The sequence below is a fragment of the Bos indicus genome, chromosome 7 (assembly GCF_029378745.1).
Source record: "Bos indicus isolate NIAB-ARS_2022 breed Sahiwal x Tharparkar chromosome 7, NIAB-ARS_B.indTharparkar_mat_pri_1.0, whole genome shotgun sequence".
In the NCBI taxonomy this organism is placed as follows: domain Eukaryota; kingdom Metazoa; phylum Chordata; class Mammalia; order Artiodactyla; family Bovidae; genus Bos; species Bos indicus.
The window spans coordinates 93,722,170-93,742,338 of record NC_091766.1 but is presented as its reverse complement, the minus strand read 5'-3'; the positions used below and the strand labels follow the sequence as shown (position 1 = coordinate 93,742,338).

Below are 20,169 nucleotides of genomic sequence, written 5' to 3'. Positions count from 1 at the left end.
AGTAGTAATTATGAAAGCTATGAAATGTTATGAATAGAGATACACAACTCACCTGTGATGCGCACAAGTTTTTAATTCTTATCAATTTTTATTATTGCATAGAATTTTTTTTGAGCTTTGATAGAATACTATTTTTTTTTTCATATCTGATGAGAGAAACTACATTTCAAGTCCGATAGGAATCTTTGCCTTGCTGACAGCACATTTCTTTACATAAAAAAAAAAAACCCACCTAAAAATAGGGGATTCCCTGGTGGCTCAGTGGTAAAGAATCCACCTGCCAATACAGGAGACACAGTAAGGATCTGCCTTAATCTGGGAAGATCCCACACGCTGCGGGATCTTGGGCCCTAGAGCCTGGGCCCTAGAGCCCGAGCCCCGTAACAAGAGAAGGCACGGCAAGGAGCAAGCCGAGCACTGCAGCAAGAGGAGCCCTGGCTCACCAACACTGGAGAAAAGCCTGTGCAGCGATGGAGACCCAGCACAGCCAAAACAAACAAACAAACAAAACAGAATAATAAAACGTAAAGCTTCTTTTTGCCCGCATTACTATCTTACTCCAAATCTCTTACCTCAACATTGTATGCCGGTTGTTTATCTATTCTAATGCCACGGTATCTTACAGCCTACAACACAGAAATCATTAATTAAACATTTTTAGGTCAAAAAATACACTTCAACTTACAAAGTTTAAAACCTTGGCCAAACGTACAAAACAGATTTGGGAAGACATTAATAGATGTAATTGATCTGATTCTTATGTTTACTAGTGACCTCTAATCTACCATTTTAGGGACATGGCACTTTCTTGAGTATGAACAGTTTCTTTTTTCCCCCTTTCTAAAATAAAAGAGATTAAAAAATAAGGTCATATTCACTTTTAAGACTTGAAGAGGTCCACTGTCCTTAGTACTTGAATTATTAGAAATATAAATGGAGAGAGCATTTTGTACAAAAAATACATAGGAAAAAATGTAGTCGTGTTTTATACATAATCACAGGTAAAATCTTCCTCTATTGTTGTCAAATATCTCTAAGTTTGTACTTGTTTAAAAAATTATACTGGAAAAATATTTGCAACAAACAGATATTTGCAACAAACATGAAAAGAAATAACACCCTGATTACATCAAGAGTTCTAGAAGCAATGGTATAAAACCACCTACTGGAAAAATACAGAAAATGCCAACAAGCAACTGGCAGAAGAAAAAATACACAAGTGGCAAGTGAAGGCATAAAATATGCTCCATCTTGCTACTAACACAAGGAATACAAATGAAAATATCTGGCTTCCACTTAAGATATAGAAAGCTGGAAGGAGAGGCATTCCCACATTACAAACAAGAAAAAGCTGGAAAGTCTATGAAACCCTAATTGTACCTGAACCCTTCTGACAGCAGAGGTGTTAGTGCAACCAACTAAACAGAAATATGAAGACAGACAGGAGCCTCCAAGGACATGAGTACTGCTTTATCTGAGACAGTGGATTAGGAAGAGGAGGACTCCGATACAGTAGGTAAGAAAATGTGAGCTTAAATTTGTTGCCACTTGCTAATGGCTAAGTGTGGGACACAGTGAGAGAACAAAACCCTTGGGAATCAATAAAATGAGGGGCGTTTGCACTCAATGGCATGATCTTCTCCATGGACCTCACTGTGTACTCAGGGAAAGGAAAAGGGACAGGATGGGAGGCTAAAGTCAGTCTCCCAGCTGGTGAAGGCTGAAATGTGAAAGAAAAGTGGCTGCTGTGGTCAAGGCAGCAAATGTTAGTATGTACTATCAGGACACAGATGAAAACCAGTAACCTGCTGAATAAAGGCAGGGGAAAAAAAGTCCTTTACTCTGAAGATGGGGAGAAAAGATGGTGATCCCACACCATTAGGGACACCCCATTATTTGGGGCAGGGCAAGAACCCTGAAAAAGCCCTTCCCCCAAACCCAGGGCACCTCAAAGCTTTCCTCAAACTGAGGCTAAACCAAGAAACACCAACAACTTAGGAAGGTTTAGAAAATTCATAATTTCTCCATGACGTCACTGAGTTATAAACAGCAGAGAATTCATCAATTTACATTTTCTTACTCATTGTCCAAATACAATAATTACTATTTACAAAAATTAATGAACTAAGAAAATTATGTTAAGACATATTAAATATAATAAAATGACTCATTATTGTTATTACTATATTATATATTGGTAACACTGCAGAATGACAAGAAAACTACACAAAGCCAAATTCTACCTGAGCTCTATATATGTGTTTCCTTAAGGCATTCTTTAGGTCAACAATATCCACATTTGTCCTGATATCCTTGGTTTTTGATTCTTTGGCATGACCAGCAAAAACAGAATTCTTCCTTTCTTTCTGTATACGTATAAGAACTACTTTAGACAATGTACCAAAGAGTGCTAACACAAATGCTAAGCATCAAATGGACAACATAACACCAGAACATATTCATGCAGTGTTAATTACAGCAAAGATACATACAACCATATTAGAAAAATATTACACAATGAAATTTAAAAAAATTAAAAATAGTATGTTTTAACTGGAAAGTTTTACCTGATATTTACATGTACCCTTCCTTACGCATTTTCCTTTTAACCTATTCCAAATCTTTTCTGAAACCTCTCTTATTTTTGTTGTCATGCTCCCACAAAAATGGGGCTTCCCAGGTGGCACACTGGTGAAGAATCCGCCTGCCAATGCAGGAGATGTGGGTTTGATCCCTGGAGTAGCAAATGGCAACCCACTCCAGTATTCTTGCCTGGAGAATACCATGGACAGAGGAGCCGGGCAGGCTACAGTTCACAGGGTTGCAAAAGTCAGACACGACCGAGCACTCAAACCACAAAACATGATTGTTTATTTACCTTTATCATTTTTCTGAAGATCCTTCTGAATACATGTAAACATGCTATGGTTTATACGGTAAAACAAAATTATACTCTAGAACAATTAGCTCAAGAAGGATCTCGTTTAAAAGAAAAGATATCGGGGCTTCCCTGGTAGCTCAGTGGTAAAGAATCCACCTGCAGGAGACAATGATTCTATCTCTGATCTGGGAAGATTCCACATGTCACAGAGCAAGGAAGCCCCTGCACCACAAAAATTGAGCTTGTCCAGAGCCCGGGAGCCGCAACTCCTGAGTCCATGTGCCACGACTAACTGACGCCTGCACACCCTCGAGCCAACGCTCTGCAACAAGAGAAGCCACTGTAAGGGGAAACCCACACATTGCGACTAGAGAACAGTCCTTGCTTGCTGCAACTGGAGAAGAGCCCACGCAGCAACAAAGACCCAGCACAGCCAAAAATAAATGAATAAAACAAACATTTAAAAAAAGACAAGCTATCTTATTAATAATGGTCTATTCTATACCGGGGATGAACAAGATAAACTAAAATTTAGATTAGAATGTATTACTCAAACTACATACCATGTATTTTCCATTTTAAAAATTTTACCCTCTTTTCCCAGAACCTTTCTTTTCCTTTTTGTCAGGAAAAATAAAACATATTTGAACACCTTGATCAGTAATTCAAATTATTTCTGTACACATGTAAAAATACTTTCATTGTGAACCAAAGCTAATTATAAAATTATGAGTATTATACCAGAAAAAAATGAGAAAATTCTTTCCATAAGATGTACAGGTTACATTTGACACAGCAAACAATCACAAAAACCAGGTTATATGTAAAGGTGATATTAAGGAAGAACCAGAGAAAATTAAAACTTTTAGCTTACAAAATTTTACCTGATCTCTATAAATGTGCTTTCTTAAGGTACTCCTGTCATGTTCAATGTCCTTCCTGGAATCTCTTTCTTTCTCTTTTTTGCGCTTTTTCCTCAAGGTATAAATACTTTGAATATCTTCATCTTTTTTCTTCATTTCCTTCCACATATATTTAAATCAAAATTAAACAAATCTCAACATGAATGATGTACGTTACTAAATCCAAATAAATTCAAGAAGAGTTGGACTTAAAACACATTAAAAAATAGTTATATACAATAGGAAACTTCACCTACTGTTGGAGTGGGTATACATTAGTAAAGTATTTTGGAAAGCTTAGTAGATCATTACTTAGTAGAGTTAAACACGTAGAGTTCTTAGGACCTAGAATTCTCTCAGGCATATATCCTAGGCTAGAGGAACTCTTGAACATGTGCACCAAGAATCAATAAGAAAATGTTCATAGTGCTCATAACAGAAATGCTCATAATTTAAAAAAAAACTAAACAATCCATCAAAAACAAACAAAAAGAAACCCAAATACTTAACAATAGTAAAATGGATAAAAAGTATAACTGTGAAACAATGAAATATATGCACCAGCAAAAAAGCAAGTCACAGAAAATTAAAAATACCATGAACTACAGAAAGTTCATTAACAGGCAAACTTATTGGGAGGGAAAATAACATATTGGTAGGTAGTAAAACTATAATGAAAATCAAGAAAATAATTAAAACAAATTTTAACAGAGGTTACCTATCATGGGTAAGAGGAAGAAAAAGGGACACGGTTTGGAAATGACACACAGCAAGATGTTCAAAAGTTGGGAATGCTCTATTTCTTAACATATATACCTTTTTACTCTTTCAAAAACTGTACACAAATGCTTTATCAACACATACACACACAGTTCAGAAGAAACAACTTCATAAATGACATTAGAAAAGAGTATAAAATAATAGATAACTTTTAATTGAGAAGGTCTTACCTGATTTCCGTAAGTATGCCTTCCTAAGGCATTTCTCATTTTAACAAATTTCAAATTTTTCCTAGAATCTCTGAATCTTTCTTTGCTCTGATGTTCAGTCAAAATAGAACTAATAGTAACATCTTCATCATGATTTTTCATTTCTTTCTGCATGTTTGTAAAAATACTTTAGTTAGAGCATACATTAAGCAAAGCGTCAACACAACCAACGCAAGTCAAAACAAAAATCTCACTCAAAAAAACAGGTTTTATAAAACATATACATAAGATTAAACAGAGTATTATGCATTATATTTTAGCTATACTATGATGAAGCAGAAAAATACAGATATTTAGTTCTCGAAGTGTTTGCGCATATACTTAATTTAGGTATTTTGTTAACTTAATCTTTCTTGGAATTTCTGCTTTTTAAAAAAGCTGCCATATGCTTAATCAAAGCAGATTTGGTTATCCTCATTATTTTCCAAGTATTTGTGAAAATACACTGGATATCAAATAGAGTTTTCCCATTATTTAGGCATATCAAATTAAACATCTCAGAAAATCTCTGTATAGGAAATAGATATGATAACATTGTGCTCAATCACTTTGGTCGTGTCTGACTCTTTGCGACCCTGTGGACTGTAGCCCACAGGCTCCTTTGTCCACAGAGATTCTCTAGGCAAAAATACTGGGTTGGGTTGCCATGCCCTCCTTCAGGGGATCTTCTTACCTCAGGGACTGAACCCCCAAACTTATGTCTTCTGCATTGGCAGGCAGGTTCTTTACCACTAGCACCACCTGGGAAGCCCTATAATAATCAATATTATTATACTGTGTGTATGTGTTAGTTGCTCAGTAGAGTTCAACCCTGTGATCCCATGGACTGTAGCCCACCAGACTCTTATCTATATCCATGGAATCCTCCAGGCAAGAAGACTGAAGTGGGTAGCCATTCCCTTCTGTAGGGGATTTCCTCGACCATTAAACAAGATAAAAAGTATTGCAAACTATATTATTTATTCTTTATACAAGGCAACTTATTTAAAAAAATAGAAATTGCTACCTGAATTTGATAATACATTCTTCTGAGTTCTAAAAAGAACAAGATATTTACAGATATATTCTTTTTACTTTTTAAAATTTTGATATAGCTGATGTACAATAATAAGTTATACATGTACAATGTTGTGATTCACACTTTTTAAAGGTTATACTCAGCTTATAATTACTATAAATTACTGGCTATATTCCCTGTGTTGTACAATATATCCTTGCAGCTTACCTCACACGTAACGTTTTGTACCTCTTACTCCCCTAGCCCTGTACTGCACTCTCCTGCCATCACCATTCCCTCTCCGCACTGGTAACCACTAGTTTGTTCTCCATATCTGTGAGTCCATTTCATTTTTGTATTATTCACTAGTTTGCTTTATCTTTTAGATTCCAAATATAAATTATACTGCATTTGTCTTTCTCTGACTTACTTTACTAGTGTAACACCCTCCAAGTCCATCTGTGTGTGCTAAGTCACTTCAGTTGTGGCTGACTCTTTGCCACCTTATGGACCGTAGCCTGCCAGGCTCTTCTGTCCCTGGGATTCTCCAAGCAAGAATACTGGAGTGGGTTGCCATGTCTTCCTCCAGGGGATCTTCTCAACCCAGGGATCAAACCCACAACTCTTGTATCTCCTGCCTTAGCAGGTGGGTTCTTTAACACTAGCACCACCTGGGAATCCAACTCCATCAATGTTGTTTGCAAACACTGATGTTTGCAAACATTGCAAATGCCAAACTTTCATTTTTTTAAACTAATATTTCACTATATATGTGTATAAACACACACACACACATATATATTAATATATATATCCCATCTTCTTTATCCATTCATTTGTTGATGCACACTTAGGTTGCTTTCATATCATGGCAGTTTCTTTTTTTCTCTAATATGCACCCAGGAATGAAACTGCTTAGTCAAATGGTAGTTCCAGTTTTAGTTTTTCTGGGAAACTGCCATATTATTTTCTACAGTGGGTGTACAAATTTATATTCCCACCAACAACTGTATTTTGAAAAAACTAGAAAAAATTGTAAAAATATTTTAAGTGCTTGGAAAGTTTTATTTACTCTCTCCACTTATGATTTTGTAAGGTACTATTTAGTTGCAGAAGTTCCAAATTGTTCCTAAAATTCTCAAGGAAAAAACTTGACAGATGCAGTAAAAACAAATTTTAATTTATTTCTAATCACATTAAAAAATATTCTAGTTTAGACTGTTTTAGTTGCTCCTGCTATCTGAAAAGTTTTAGTTGAGAGCCACATATACACTTTCTGAAGGTACTTTTCATTGCTTCAAGTTCAGAGTCCTTCATGTTTTTGTTTTCCATATTTAATCAAAGTAGAAGTTCCTTATGTCACTGAAGAAAACCTGATCTATATGCAGTAAAATACCTGAATTTAGACCATATATTTAGACCAATACATTATTGCTGACTCCTTTGTAAGACACACATTACATTCAATATAGAGAATTGTTTTAAGTAATTATCATGTGTTGACAACACACTATGTATTAGAAACTGAATTTCTACATGTACATATGTATTACTTCAGTAAGAGCTTCAAAACAGACATAGGACAGTATCTATGTTCAAATTACAGACTTAGTATGTTCAAATTATAGACTGAAAATCAGATTTGGGTTCCAATACCAGCTCTGTGATTTCAAAATCAGTGTTTTTTCACCAAATAACACCTCTCCTACAATTTTGAAAGAAAAATCAGAAACATAGAAAATTTCTGTTCTTTTAGATGATAAAATGTTACCTGTGTTCTGCACATGGTCTCTTTTAAGGTACCTTTCATTTCAAGAAATCCCATATTTTCCCGGAAATCATTGCTTTTTTCTTGACTGCTATGGTTCTTCCAAGTAGAATTGGTTTGGGAATCTTCATCGTTATGAATTTCTTTCTGTATGTATGTAAAAATGGTTTGGGCAACCAATTAAGTATAATTTAACATTATATACTCTATATGATATCCAATTTTATAATTGCAAAATATTTTAGAGGTCAAACAAGTAGAAAAAATGCACCTAAATCAAAGTTTATTAAACACTAGTAAATTCCTTGAAGGGGAAAAAAAAAAAAAAATCATTACAACAAAGGTCCTGAATAAAGTAGCAGTAAAAATGTATCTCAAGAAAAGCTAGTGTTTGTTAGTCTAGTAACAGGCAACTCCTTTCATAAATAATCACAAGAACATTTTATCTAATCCCTTACCAAGTTACAATCTATTTCAAAATTTTCCGATTATAGACTATTTCTCTGATTATTTTTCAGCTTTTTTACTAGTAAGACTTATTTGCAAATCTATCACACAAAGAAAACAGACTAATAGTTGAACTCACAGCTTTTACTTGAATATTAATAAGCAATTATCTTCACCAAACTCTATCTCAACACATTTCTCTTACTAAGAAATCTAAACTGATATCATACCTACCTACCAATAATAATTTTTTAAAAAGTTGCATGTGTACTTATACATATAATTCTAGAAGTTTAGTAACATAAAGAATTGAGAATAAAGATGAATTCAAGTACTTATGCAAGGATATTCAGAGACTGACTATCTTTACACAGAGACTCGGAGAATCACTGTCCTCCTAGGGAGCAATTATGAAATAGCCAAAATGTGCTAAGGCCTATGGTGTGATCTCTGGTTCCCTTTCACTTGTTCTGGGCTTCCTATATGGATGTGAGGGTACTTTGGCAGCCGGCAATCCTGCCACTAGAGAACAATCCCTAAGAGTAGCTGATTACATTTCTTCAGTTACTCAGGAAAGTGAAATGGAAAACTAAGAAAAATGAAGACTTTCCTTCTTTCCTGTTCCTAGAATCAAGGTAAGTATTAGTCTGAATGTATAATTTCCATTAAGGACAACTGTAATGGGGATAAACTGAGTTTCTAGCTTCAAATTTCACAATGTTGATAAAGAGGACAGATCCTCAGGCTTAGATCATCAAAGAATGTCTAAAATATAGGATGCATTAATCACAATTAGATTCCAGTTACCTAGAATACATATGCAAAAAAAATACCATTATCATTAGCACCTAGGGAAGAACATACTGTTTTCAAAGTATATTTAAACATCCATTTCAGATGCTATATACTGATCTGTGTATTAAAATGTATAATTAAAGTATCCTATTTAAGTTAAATAGTTAAAAATCAGAACCTGATAAACTATGACACCAAATGTGAAACTTTAGAAAATAATTTATTTTCTACAGTGCTAAACATCAACATATAATTATCTCCAAGCCACTAATATGCTCTCCAAAGGGCTACCCTTGTGAAAACTATGGGCATTATCTGTAAATATTTCTTATTCTTTATTTTATGAATATTTTAGTGCCAACTATACACTAGGCACTATGTTAGGTATCTGTCTCCTATATGATCTGGGAAAAGACGGCATGTCTAATTTTCTTCATATAGTATAATGCATTCCCCAAACAGATGAGCAAAAGCTTACCAATTCAGTAAATTATTTTACTATCTAAGACAGGGCAAAACAGTGTGGCAATGATAGCCGCCTTGGCTTCTGATGCGCATACTTAGGTTTGTTTTCTATTTTAAAACAGGTATGGCTATGATTTGATTTCCAATAGGTAAGGCTTTTCTTTGATTAAGCCATACAAGTTGACATACAACTTCAATGAATTCACAAGACTGGATGGAGAGCCAGAGAGGTCAAGTAATCAGAACAAGCACCTTTCAAGTGCCCTGTGCTCTACATGGTGGTGGTGTTTTTTTTTTTGCCACATCCTGTGGCTTGTGGGATCTTAGTGCCCTAGCCAGGGATTGAACCCAGGCCCCCTGAAAGTGCTGAGTCCCAACCACTAGACCACCAGGGAATTCCCAGTGTTCTACATGGCTTTTAACTAGTATGTATCCTCAGATTCTTCAGCTGAATCTCATAACCCAAGAATGACTACTAGTGTATGGTAATCTTTACAACATTAACTATTTTTAACTCTCCAGAAAGAGACCAGGTAAGTATCAAGGAAAGCTATTAATACTCAAAATAAGAAAAGGGGAGACTCAAGGAGAGCAGCAGTCTTAAAATTTTTTAAGTGTTTGCTCTTACATTTTTGGTCTGATATGATAGTTGTAAGATCATGGGAAAATTATTAAACTCAATTATACTTCACTAACCATAAAATGGGGCCATAATACATACTACATAGGAACATATGGTTTAAAATAAGACTAAGTGTAAAAAGTGCTTAGTATAGTGCCTGGCACATAGTAATCAATAAATAATGGCCTAGAGTAACAGTTATTAGTTGATCTGGAACAAAAAGTGTGTATTTTTTTCAATTATTACTACTGTATTTCCATAAGAGCTTTCTGTAGTTCATCTTATTTCTTAGGCTGAAAATCAAAAGAAATTTTGAATATTCCTAAGGATCCTCTCCTTTTTGTGAATCTTCCTTGGGCCAAACAACTGCGATTCATTAGTCACTAACTCTTCTGTATCTCTACAACTTACACATGATTTTACCAATGCACAATACACACTAAACTGTAATTAACCGTTTCCACATTCTGTTTTGCAATGTTCTGTTTTCGCAGTCTGGCAGGTGGTCTTTTTCATTTTCCACAGTGCACAGAAGAGAGCCTGGTAGGCAAAAGTCTTAAATAGATATCTATAAACATGAACTAAATAATTGCCGATTCTGTTACTAAGTGACTTTCCAGAAAGTTAAGGAGATTAAACAAAACTATTTCTTTTAAACAACTGCTTAATTGTTACTTTTAGCTCAGTCATTGTATATGGCAACCCTTCTTAGAGAACACTTCAGAATCCATCTAATGAGGACTGTATTATATTCTATGCCAAAAAGGTTATGAATGGTTATGAACTAACTCTCAGCTGCCTACTCCAGAGTTTATAAAAAATGTATGCTAAAACAAATAGAAGTTAGAGGCTGTCTTTAAGTTTGCTTGATACACTATTGCTGCCCTCTAGTACTTCAGCAGTTGAATGTGACTGTAGTCAGACTACTGCAAAATAAGATGATGGAAAAAGCACATTATTACATTTAATTCATTTCTTTCCATAGAAAAAGGGGAATTTAGACACCTTTTCTAATTTAGTTAAGAATGGTTCTCATTCTTTTGACGGTTAATACTACGTTTAAACTGTTTAGATACATCAGATAGGATGCTTTTAGCTACCATTAACAGAAAACCAATTCAAAGTAACATAAACAGCATGGAAATTCCTACCTCACAGAACGGCAATATGGTCCAGTGCTAAGTCAGGCTTCAGGGCTGACTAATCCAGCACCTCAAGCATCTCTATGGGAGTCTACATTCTGTCTCTAAACTCTGCTGTCTACAGGACTGGTTTCATCCTAAGGCTACTTCTTCTCATGGTCAAAGAATGGCATTTTTCCACTTCACATCTAGCAGACACCAGGCTGCCAGAGGCTTTTTTCAGAATGAAAAAGAAACTTCCCAGAAGCTCTTACATACCTCTCTGTATGTCCAATGAATTAGAACTGGTTGACATGCCCATTCCTAGACCAATCACTGTCAAGGACAATGAGATTATCCACAGTCCAAGCAGATCCATCCTCTGAACTAAGGTTAAATTTCCAATCCACACTGCTGCTACTCAGTAGGGAAAGGTAATTATAGAATGATAATATTACATCTACTCTTGGAATACTCAAGGGTCATTCATAATTTCTCTATTAATCCAACAAATATAGATATAAAATGAGAATTCATGTGCCAGGCTTATACAAAATGATTCAGATATAACTATGGAAAAGACAGACATCATCTTTGAGGACACAGTGCTTTTGGTTTACCAACAGATGGGGGAAAAGACATTAACCAGGTAACCAGCCAATTAATTAATTACAATTGTGATGAGTACTATAAAGCAAAATAATGATATCAGAACACATTATAGGTGGACCTAACTATCTTAAGAAGGCCAGGGAGGCTTTCTTGAAGAGGCAACATTATAACTGCAAACTGAATGATAAGCAGAAAGTAGGCAAGCACAGAGACTGAGAGTAGTGAGTGGAGAGGAGCTGTTTAAGAAGAGAAATAGCTTTTCAGAAGATACTGAGGTAGGAAGTAGCTTAACCCGTTTAAGAAATTGGGAGAAGGCAGTTACAGGTTAGCAAGCATAGGAAAAAGTAGAGCAGGTTATAGTTGCAAAAGTAGGAGTGACAGGAACCCTGTGGGAACTTAAAGCCACGTTAGAGGTTTACAACTTTATCCGATGGCAATAGGAAGCCAATGGAGAATTTTAAGTGGGAAAGTGACAGCATCACAACTATTTTAGAAAGAGCATTTTAGTTGTTCCCTCTGAATGAAGTTGAATGGACTAGAGAAAGAAAAGGTAAGAGTTATTAGGAAATTAGCAAGAGTAGCAGCAAAGAAGTAGAACAACAGGGAGAGTAAAAAGGAGTTGATTCCAGCACAGAGACAAGAGGATGAACTGAACATGATGTTAGTATAGCAGAGAAGTAGTTTATTCAAGACGTATTCAGAATAAAATCAATAGGATTTGGTAGCTGACAAGACGTGGGGAATAAAGGAAAGGAAGGTTTCAAGACTGATTCCCAAGTTTCTAATATAAATTATTAAATAAAAGGTTGTATAGTATCTATTGAAATAGGAAACACTGAAGGAGCTAATTTTCCCTAGAAGACAAAGATTCAATTTTTAGACATACTGCAGGTTCTCGTCCATCCTGAGTGAACCTTCTAAAAATTTTTTCTGTGCTTACTTTCAAAGCAATTCTTCTAGGGTTATTTCCATTCAGACAACTTAAGGAGTGGTATGTGTACCAAGTGGGGAGATGCTGGTGGAGGAAAAGGACAGGAAAATATTTCTGAATTCTTGGAAACAGCTTTCTCTTTTCCAGTGGGAAAATACGTGAAGAATTCTCACATGATACTATAGCCCACTGATGTTTTATTTATACCGATTCAAAATGCTTAATATTATTTTATAATAAACATCACTAAAGCACTGAAAACAAAAGTAGAGACTCTGGATAAGATAAATTTTAAATGTAATAAGCAAGCTCCCTTTAGCTTTATCAGAAGTATTTTCAAATATTTAAATAATTCAGAGTAATTGCCTTAAAAATATCATTTTAATTCTAATCATATTTTCAAAACTCAGAACATAATTTGATTTTATATATTCACTGTATCAATTTTATAAAATAAACATTTAAAAATGCTTAAAAAAAAAAAAAAAACTTACCTCTAAAAGAAAATCTTCTAGATACTGAATTGGATAGAACGGAGCCTTAAAGTCATCTTTTTCTTGTTCAGCCTTGATTCTTGCATTACTGGCAATCACATGAGTTATTCCTGTTGGTGAATTTTTTGGTAAAATAACATTTGCTTTTCCAGCCTCCAAAACTCTAAAATGTAAACAGTATAGAAAAGTATTAAAAAGAAAGTATTTAGCCAAATTATCTAAATCAATTTCTTTCCAGGAGTAGATGCAGAACTTTCTGAAAGAAATTAACTTCTTTGGTCTATTTGAGTGCCATGAAGAATAATTATTGCAATGACTACCTAACCTGTTAAGTTTTTCAGAACAGATGCTTAAGAAATCATGTTATTTTCTCTATTTATCCATTTCTTGATATAGGGAAAGTTGTTTTTTTTTTTTTTTTTTAATGGGGAAAGTTTTTAAGAATCAAGAATACTGTTTATTTCCTAAGTAAAAGTCACCTCTATAAGCCAAAAAAGGAAGAAGTATAAGAGAGTATTTCACCTCAAAAGGCAACAATACCTCCAAAAAAACCATTCTGAACCACAAAAAATGGAACTAAAGTTGCCAACCTTCTTCTAAAAATTTACCTTTTGAAAAAGTTTAACTTTGATCTACATTAAGACATACATTTTACATTTAGGCTCAGAAGACACAGACACATACCCAAAAGTTTCATCAAAGTTCATTACTGCTGAGGATTTAGAAAGCTACAAAAGAACACTGCTACGACCTTACAAGAACAATAAGTCAAATAATCCACAAAAGTATAACTTTTCTTGAATGCAGAGAACTGAGATAATAAGCCAATTAAGAAACTGAATTTCCAAAGGAGCAGTCAGCACCTCTGTGAAGAGATTGGATGCCCAAACTATTTCACTTTTGCCAGAGCACAGGACAGAAGTAGCCACCATAAATGCAAGTAAGAGTCTGGTAATATTTAAATAAATTTAAAGGCCAAGTGTAGGTAGTACGACAGTTTAGAATAACTGAGAATCCCTGACACATGAAAGGATGTCCTCTCAGTTGCAAGCTCTTTGCCCCCAGCCTCTATTAAGGATTCCTGAAAAAGATTAGGAGCAAGTACAGCGGGAATCCCCGATGGTAGTGAAGGTGGGCCAGTGGGGACTGCCTGACAACAAGAAATAAACATAAAACCAGAACCACTTCCCTGCCTCCATCTCTCTTATGAAGCAGAAGCCTGAAGCCATCTGGGTAAGTTAAGAAAGTTTTTTGACTTCAGAACCCAGGAAAAGATGCACTGGTTTTTGGAAGAGTGGAAGTTAAAACACATCTGCCTTTGGGAAAGGGGTAGGAAAGCCTCCTGCTGTGCAGCTCAGAAGAGACTGGATAAAGGATAGAAGCAAAAGCCACCTGTCCCTGGAGAGGGGGCAGGAATGCCAATTGGGCCTAGGTCCCTGCACTTATACAAAGCAGACACCTCAAGCTGTGGGAGACGTGGAATTTTTCTTTTCCTGCCTATCATACAAGGGAGAATTTGGCTGTCATGGCTTCATTGAGACAAAAACAATAGGTGTTATCTCAACCCGAGACCAAGAAGAATGCTTAAGACTAAAGCTTATCCAACGGACAAAAACACACCAACCCTTATCCTCCAGCCAAGAAATGAGTAAGAAGCAACAGGGGAAGATACACATAATTAAATGTATAAAAGCACAAGCGAATATTTTAGGATGATGTAAAATTTAGAGATCTTGATTGTAGTATGGTAACATAGGAGCATAAATTTGTCCAAACTCATCAAAATGTACACTAAAAAATTTTGCATTTTATAGTCTATACATTACACTTCAGTAAAAATAACAAAAGCCCTCAGACTACCCCCTTCCTGCAAAAAAGTCACAGCAGTCTTGAAACACACTTTACTAAATAAGTCCTAAAATATGATGAAAAATATAAAAAGAAATGAAATGATGAGAGAAACAGTATGAACCATGAAGACATTACATAAACTTAGAAAAAACCCTTTGTGTAATGTAATACTTCACTTACAAAAATCTGTGAAGTGCTTCACAACTGAAAACAAATATCTCCTAATTAAAAAAAAATTTTTTTTACTTGAGTTGGCCTAGAAATAACACAGAAAATAAAACAGAGACCCTGAGAATAATGCAATGCTAGAAAGTAGATTCTGTTCCATTAGACACATAATACTTAAATGAGCAGAATGGCTTAACCAGGTAATCAATGAGTAAATCACCATGTTTCATTTTAGAATTAATGAGTAACTGCAAAGAAATACAAAAAAATAACTACAAAGAAATGCAAAAGGTCTATAGACCTAACCGAAGTAGAAGATGTTAAGAAGAGCTGGCAGGAATACACAGAAACTATACAAAAAATGGTCTTAATGACCCGGATAATCACGATGCTGTGATTACTCACCTAGAGCCAAACATCCTAGAGTGTAAAGTCAAGTGGGCCTTAGGAAACATTACTACGAACAAAGCTAGTGGAGGTGATGGAATTCGAGCTAAGCTATTTCATATTCTAAAAGATGATGCTGTGAAAGTGCTACACTCAATATGCCAGCAAATTTGGAAAACTCAGCAGTGGCCACAGGACCAGAAAAGGTTTTCATTCCAACTACAAAGAATGTTCAAACTGCCACACAGTTGTACTCATTTCACATGTTAGCAAAGTTATGCTTAAAATTCTCCAAGCTAGGCGTTAGTAGTACTTGAACCAAATACTTGAACTTCAAGATGTACAAGCTGGATTTAGAAAAGACAGAGGAATCAGAGATAAAACTACCAACATCAGTTGAATCATAGAAAAAGAAAATTCCAGAAAAACATCTACCTTTGATTCACTGACTATGCTAAAGCCTTTGACTGTGTAGATCACAACAAACTGTGGAAAATTCTTAAAGAGATGGGAATACCAAGCCACCTTACCAGCCTCCTGAGAAACCTGTATGCAGGTCAAGAAGCAACAGTTAGAACCAGACATGGAACAACAGATTGGTTCAAAATTGGGAAGACAGTATGTCATGGCTATATATTGTCACCTTGCTTATTTAACTTATATGCAGAGTACATCATGAGTAATGCCGGGCTGGATGAAGCTCAAGCTGGAATCGATTGCTGGGAGAAGTATCTATAACCTCAGATAAGCAGATGACACCACCCTAATGGCAGAAAGTAAAGAGGAACTAAACAGTCTCCTGATGAAGGTGAAAGAGGAGAGTGAAAAAGCTGGCTTAAAACTCAACATTCAAAAAGTGAAGATCATGGCATGTGGTCCCATCACTTCACGGCAAATAAACAGGGAGAATGGAAACAGTAACAGACTATTTACTTGGGCTGCAAAATCACTGCAGACAGTGACTATAGCCATGAAATTAAAAGATGCTTGCTCCCTGGAAGAAAAGCTATGACAAACCTAGATAGCATATTAAAAAGCAGAGACATCACTTTGCTGACAAATGTCTATCTTGTCAAAGCTGTTTTTTCCAGTAGCCACGTATGGATTTGAGAGATGAATCATAAAGAAGGCTGAGTGCCAAAGCAATGATGCTTTCGAACTGTGGTGTTGGAGAAGACTCTTGAGAGTTCCTTGGACTGCAAGGAGATCAAACCAGTCAATCCTATAGGAAATCAATCCTGAATATTCATTAGGAGGACTGATTCTGAAGCTCCAATACTTTGGCCATCTGATGTGAAGAACCAACTCACTGGAAAAGACTGAGGGCAGGAGAAGGGGACGATGGAGGCTGAGATGGTTGGATGGCATCACCGACTTAATGCAGATGAGTTTGAAGAGCAAACTCCAGGACAAGGAAGCCTGGCCTGCTGTAGTCCATGTGGTCGCAGTCAGACACAACTGAGCAACTGAACAGCAATAATTAAAAAAAAAAAACAAAACAAAACTTGTTTTCACATTCACTGCTTTAGCTTTTATGAGATCTCACCTTACAAGAGAGTCACTTCGCTTATCAGCTCTAACAAGGAGGACAACTTTCCATTTATGGAAGGCTCCAGGAGCACCAGTGCGTTTCAGTTCTTCTCGCCATCTTTTAGGTGCAGATTGCATTTGAGGTGAATAATGGGAGTCTTTTTCAATTTTATATCCCCATTCATAAGTTGTTTCATCAAGCCATCTGCCACTTTGGGCACTATGAATTATGTAGTCCTTAGTTAGTACCCACTTTCCTAGAAAGCAAATAAACTGTTAGTCACAAAAGAATTTTGGTTCTGATAAATGGGAAAAAATAAAGACCAAATAACAAATAAAATTTGCCCTGTTTCAACATGCCTTTTTCTACACTGCCAATGTTATCTTTGAATTATGTTTTCCTACATTTTCTGATAAAGGCCTACAACATCACTGAACACTGTATGTAATCTTTCTTATGATAAATAATTATAATTCTGTTACTGTGTAAAATATAAAGTTAAGGATTAATAAAATATATTGAATTATGACTATTATTGCTTACCAATTTGAATGAGGTTTATATTCTTTCTCCTATGCTAAAAGTTTTTACAATAATGTTTACAGCATTATTATACTTTAAAACAATGAATTTTCAAGGATATTTAATAACATTCTGTAGTTCTTTATCTAGGCATCAATGATCTTTTTAAACAGCAGATAAAATACATGTTTTCACCTCTGGAGATAATAATGAATCCAAATGTTTTTCTGGTAAATTACTAAAAAAAAAAAAAAAAGTAAATCCACCTGAGTCAAATATTGAAGGGAGGAAAAAAAAAAGCAAGTGGACTAATGATACACCAAATCAATCACAGTAGAGCAAATTATAAAAGGAACATCAATGGTGACAAGCAGAGAGGAGATTAAGCCCTAATAAAGGTTCAGAAAATTTTAAATCTTAGTAAAATAGAATGATCAATGCTTCACAGGATGGATGGGAGGGGAAGCAGAGCAAGAGAACAAAAACAGAAACTCTTCCATGATAGATCAAAGGAAAAAAACTTGACTGAGAATAGCTGAGGCTTCAACAAAAGCTTTTTTTTTTTTAAAGGTATTTTGTACCAAGCCTTTCTGTTAAAAAATATTTTTTTCTTGTATAAAGCACTTACACTAGGTGAAGTAAATATTTCTGCCTCTTCAATATCTTTTTCAAGTGTTATTCAGAAAATCAAAGCAAAACTAATACATCAAATATTTTCAGAAAAATATCAGAAAGAACCACATTTATATTTGATACAGTAAACCAACTATCTTTCCAGAGATTAAAGCCTTTTTTCTTCACCATGAGGATTTTTTATTTCAAAAGTGAGGGGAAGATAGTTAACTTACCTGCTGCACAAGCCGCTAAAAACTTCTCACTCTTACATAGGCGTTCAGCTATTAGATGTGTACAATTTTTGTATTTCTGCAAAGACAAATCCACACCAAAAAATGCTATTAAGGTAAGATTTCCTTTTTAACATATTCTGTCTATCCTTACAATTCAAGGGGGCATTTTATAATTTTTAGGCCAGTACTTTAATTTTAGTTATTCTTCAACTATACCTTGAACTGTACTCACCTCACTCTTGATAAAAGTGCAATCCAGTTTTAAAAGCAATTTGCCTAGAGCTTCTTTTTCTTCTACCTTAAATCCTGTCATCTGGATAATATGCTTTGGGGCATCGTCTTCCATCTAACATATACATATAAAGAAGACAACATATGTTAAACATGTTATTCATACAGTTGACATTTTTTAATTATGAGTGATAAAAATAAAAACTACTTAAGATATAAGGCTTAACTGTAAGACAGTACCAATGTTCAAATGCTAATGTGCAACAGAAATTAGTTTTAAACGTGACCTTATCAAAATGTGGCTGTAAATAAAATGATTTGTTTTCTGGTTTGAACACTGAAAGATTTACCTGCCACTAGAACACACTGATGAGCATAATTCTTCAGAAAAAGACAAATACTTTTAAAATTTCATCAATATAGTAGATTCATTTTAAACTGCTGTTTTTGCTAAGACAGAAAACACAAGGACCTAACAGAAGCAGAAGATATTAAGAAGAGGTGGTAAGAATATGCAGAAGAACTGTACAAAAAAGGACTTAATGGCCTGGATAACCACGATGGTGTGATCACTCACCTAGAGCCAGACATCTTAGAGAGTGAAGTCAAGCGGGCCTGCGGAAGCATTACAACAAAGCTAGTTGTAGGAGGTGATGGAATTTCGGCTGAGCTATTTCAAATCCTAAAAGATGATGCTGTCAAAGTGCTGCACCCAATTTGCCAGCAAATCTGGAAAACTCAGCAGTGGCCACAGGACTGGAAAAGGTCAGTTTTCATTTGAATGCCAAAGAAGAGCAATGCCAAAGAATGCTTAAACTACCGCACAACTGTACTCATTTCACATGCTAGCAAGGTTACGCTCAAAACCCTTCAAGCTAGGCTTTAACAATATGTAAACGGAGAATTCCAAGATGTACAAGCTGGATTTAGAAAAGGCAGAGCAAACAGATCAAATCACAAACATCCACTAGATCATAGAAAAAGCAGAGAATTCCAGAAAAACATCTACTTCTGCTTTACTCACTGACTGAGCCAAAGCTTTTGACTGTGTGGATCACAACAAACTGTGGAAAATTCTTAAAGAGATGGGAATATCAGATCACCTTATTTGGCTCCTGAGAAACCTGTATGCACGTCAAGAACCAACAGTTAGAACCAGACATGGAACAACCAACTGGTTCAAAATTGGGAAAGGAGTATATCAAGGCTATGTGTTGTCACCCTGCCTATTTAACTTATATGCAGAGTACATCATTCAAAATGATCCAGCCCATGCTGGGCTGGATGAAACACAGCTGGAATGGAGATTGCTAGGAGAAATATCAATAACCTCAGATATGCATACGACACCACCCGAATGGCAGATAGCAGAGAAAAACTAAAGAGCCTCTTGACGAAGGTAAAAGCGGACAGTAAAAACGCTGGCTTAAAACTCAACATTCAAAAAACAAAGATCATGGCATCCGGTCCCATCACGTCATGGTAAATAGAAAGCGAAAAATAGCAAACAGTGATAGACTTTATTTTCTTGGACTCCAAAATTATTGTGGATGGTGACTACAGCCATGAAATTAAAGACACTTGCTCCTTGGAAGAAAAGCTATGGG

The 20,169-nt window shown here is 35.4% G+C and overlaps 1 protein-coding gene across 9 annotated transcripts in view; it reads right to left on the bottom strand.

Moving 5' to 3' along the window:
• SLF1 (SMC5-SMC6 complex localization factor 1) overlaps window positions 1–20,169 on the bottom strand; it is a 68,265-nt gene that overhangs the window by 37,068 nt on the left and 11,028 nt on the right. For 6 of the 9 annotated variants that reach the window (XR_011567402.1, XR_011567401.1, XM_070792132.1 and 3 more), the window contains exons 2-11: window positions 18,564–18,677; window positions 18,332–18,407; window positions 16,977–17,217; window positions 13,025–13,187; window positions 7,541–7,684; window positions 5,446–5,523; window positions 4,734–4,880; window positions 3,766–3,903; window positions 2,244–2,366; window positions 573–626 (exon numbers count right to left, since the gene is read on the bottom strand). Coding sequence is in view for 7 of the 9 variants with exons in the window: in XM_070792132.1 (XP_070648233.1) it covers window positions 573–626; window positions 2,244–2,366; window positions 3,766–3,903; window positions 4,734–4,880; window positions 5,446–5,523; window positions 7,541–7,684; window positions 13,025–13,187; window positions 16,977–17,217; window positions 18,332–18,407; window positions 18,564–18,677 (1,278 nt within the window). In the remaining 2 variants the exon portion in view is untranslated. Of the gene's footprint in view, window positions 1–572; window positions 627–2,243; window positions 2,367–3,765; window positions 3,904–4,733; window positions 4,881–5,445; window positions 5,524–7,540; window positions 7,685–11,266; window positions 11,378–13,024; window positions 13,188–16,976; window positions 17,218–18,331; window positions 18,408–18,563; window positions 18,678–20,169 lie in introns of those variants that run through there. The other 3 variants (XM_070792134.1, XM_070792133.1, XM_070792138.1) reach the window with 3 other exon arrangements.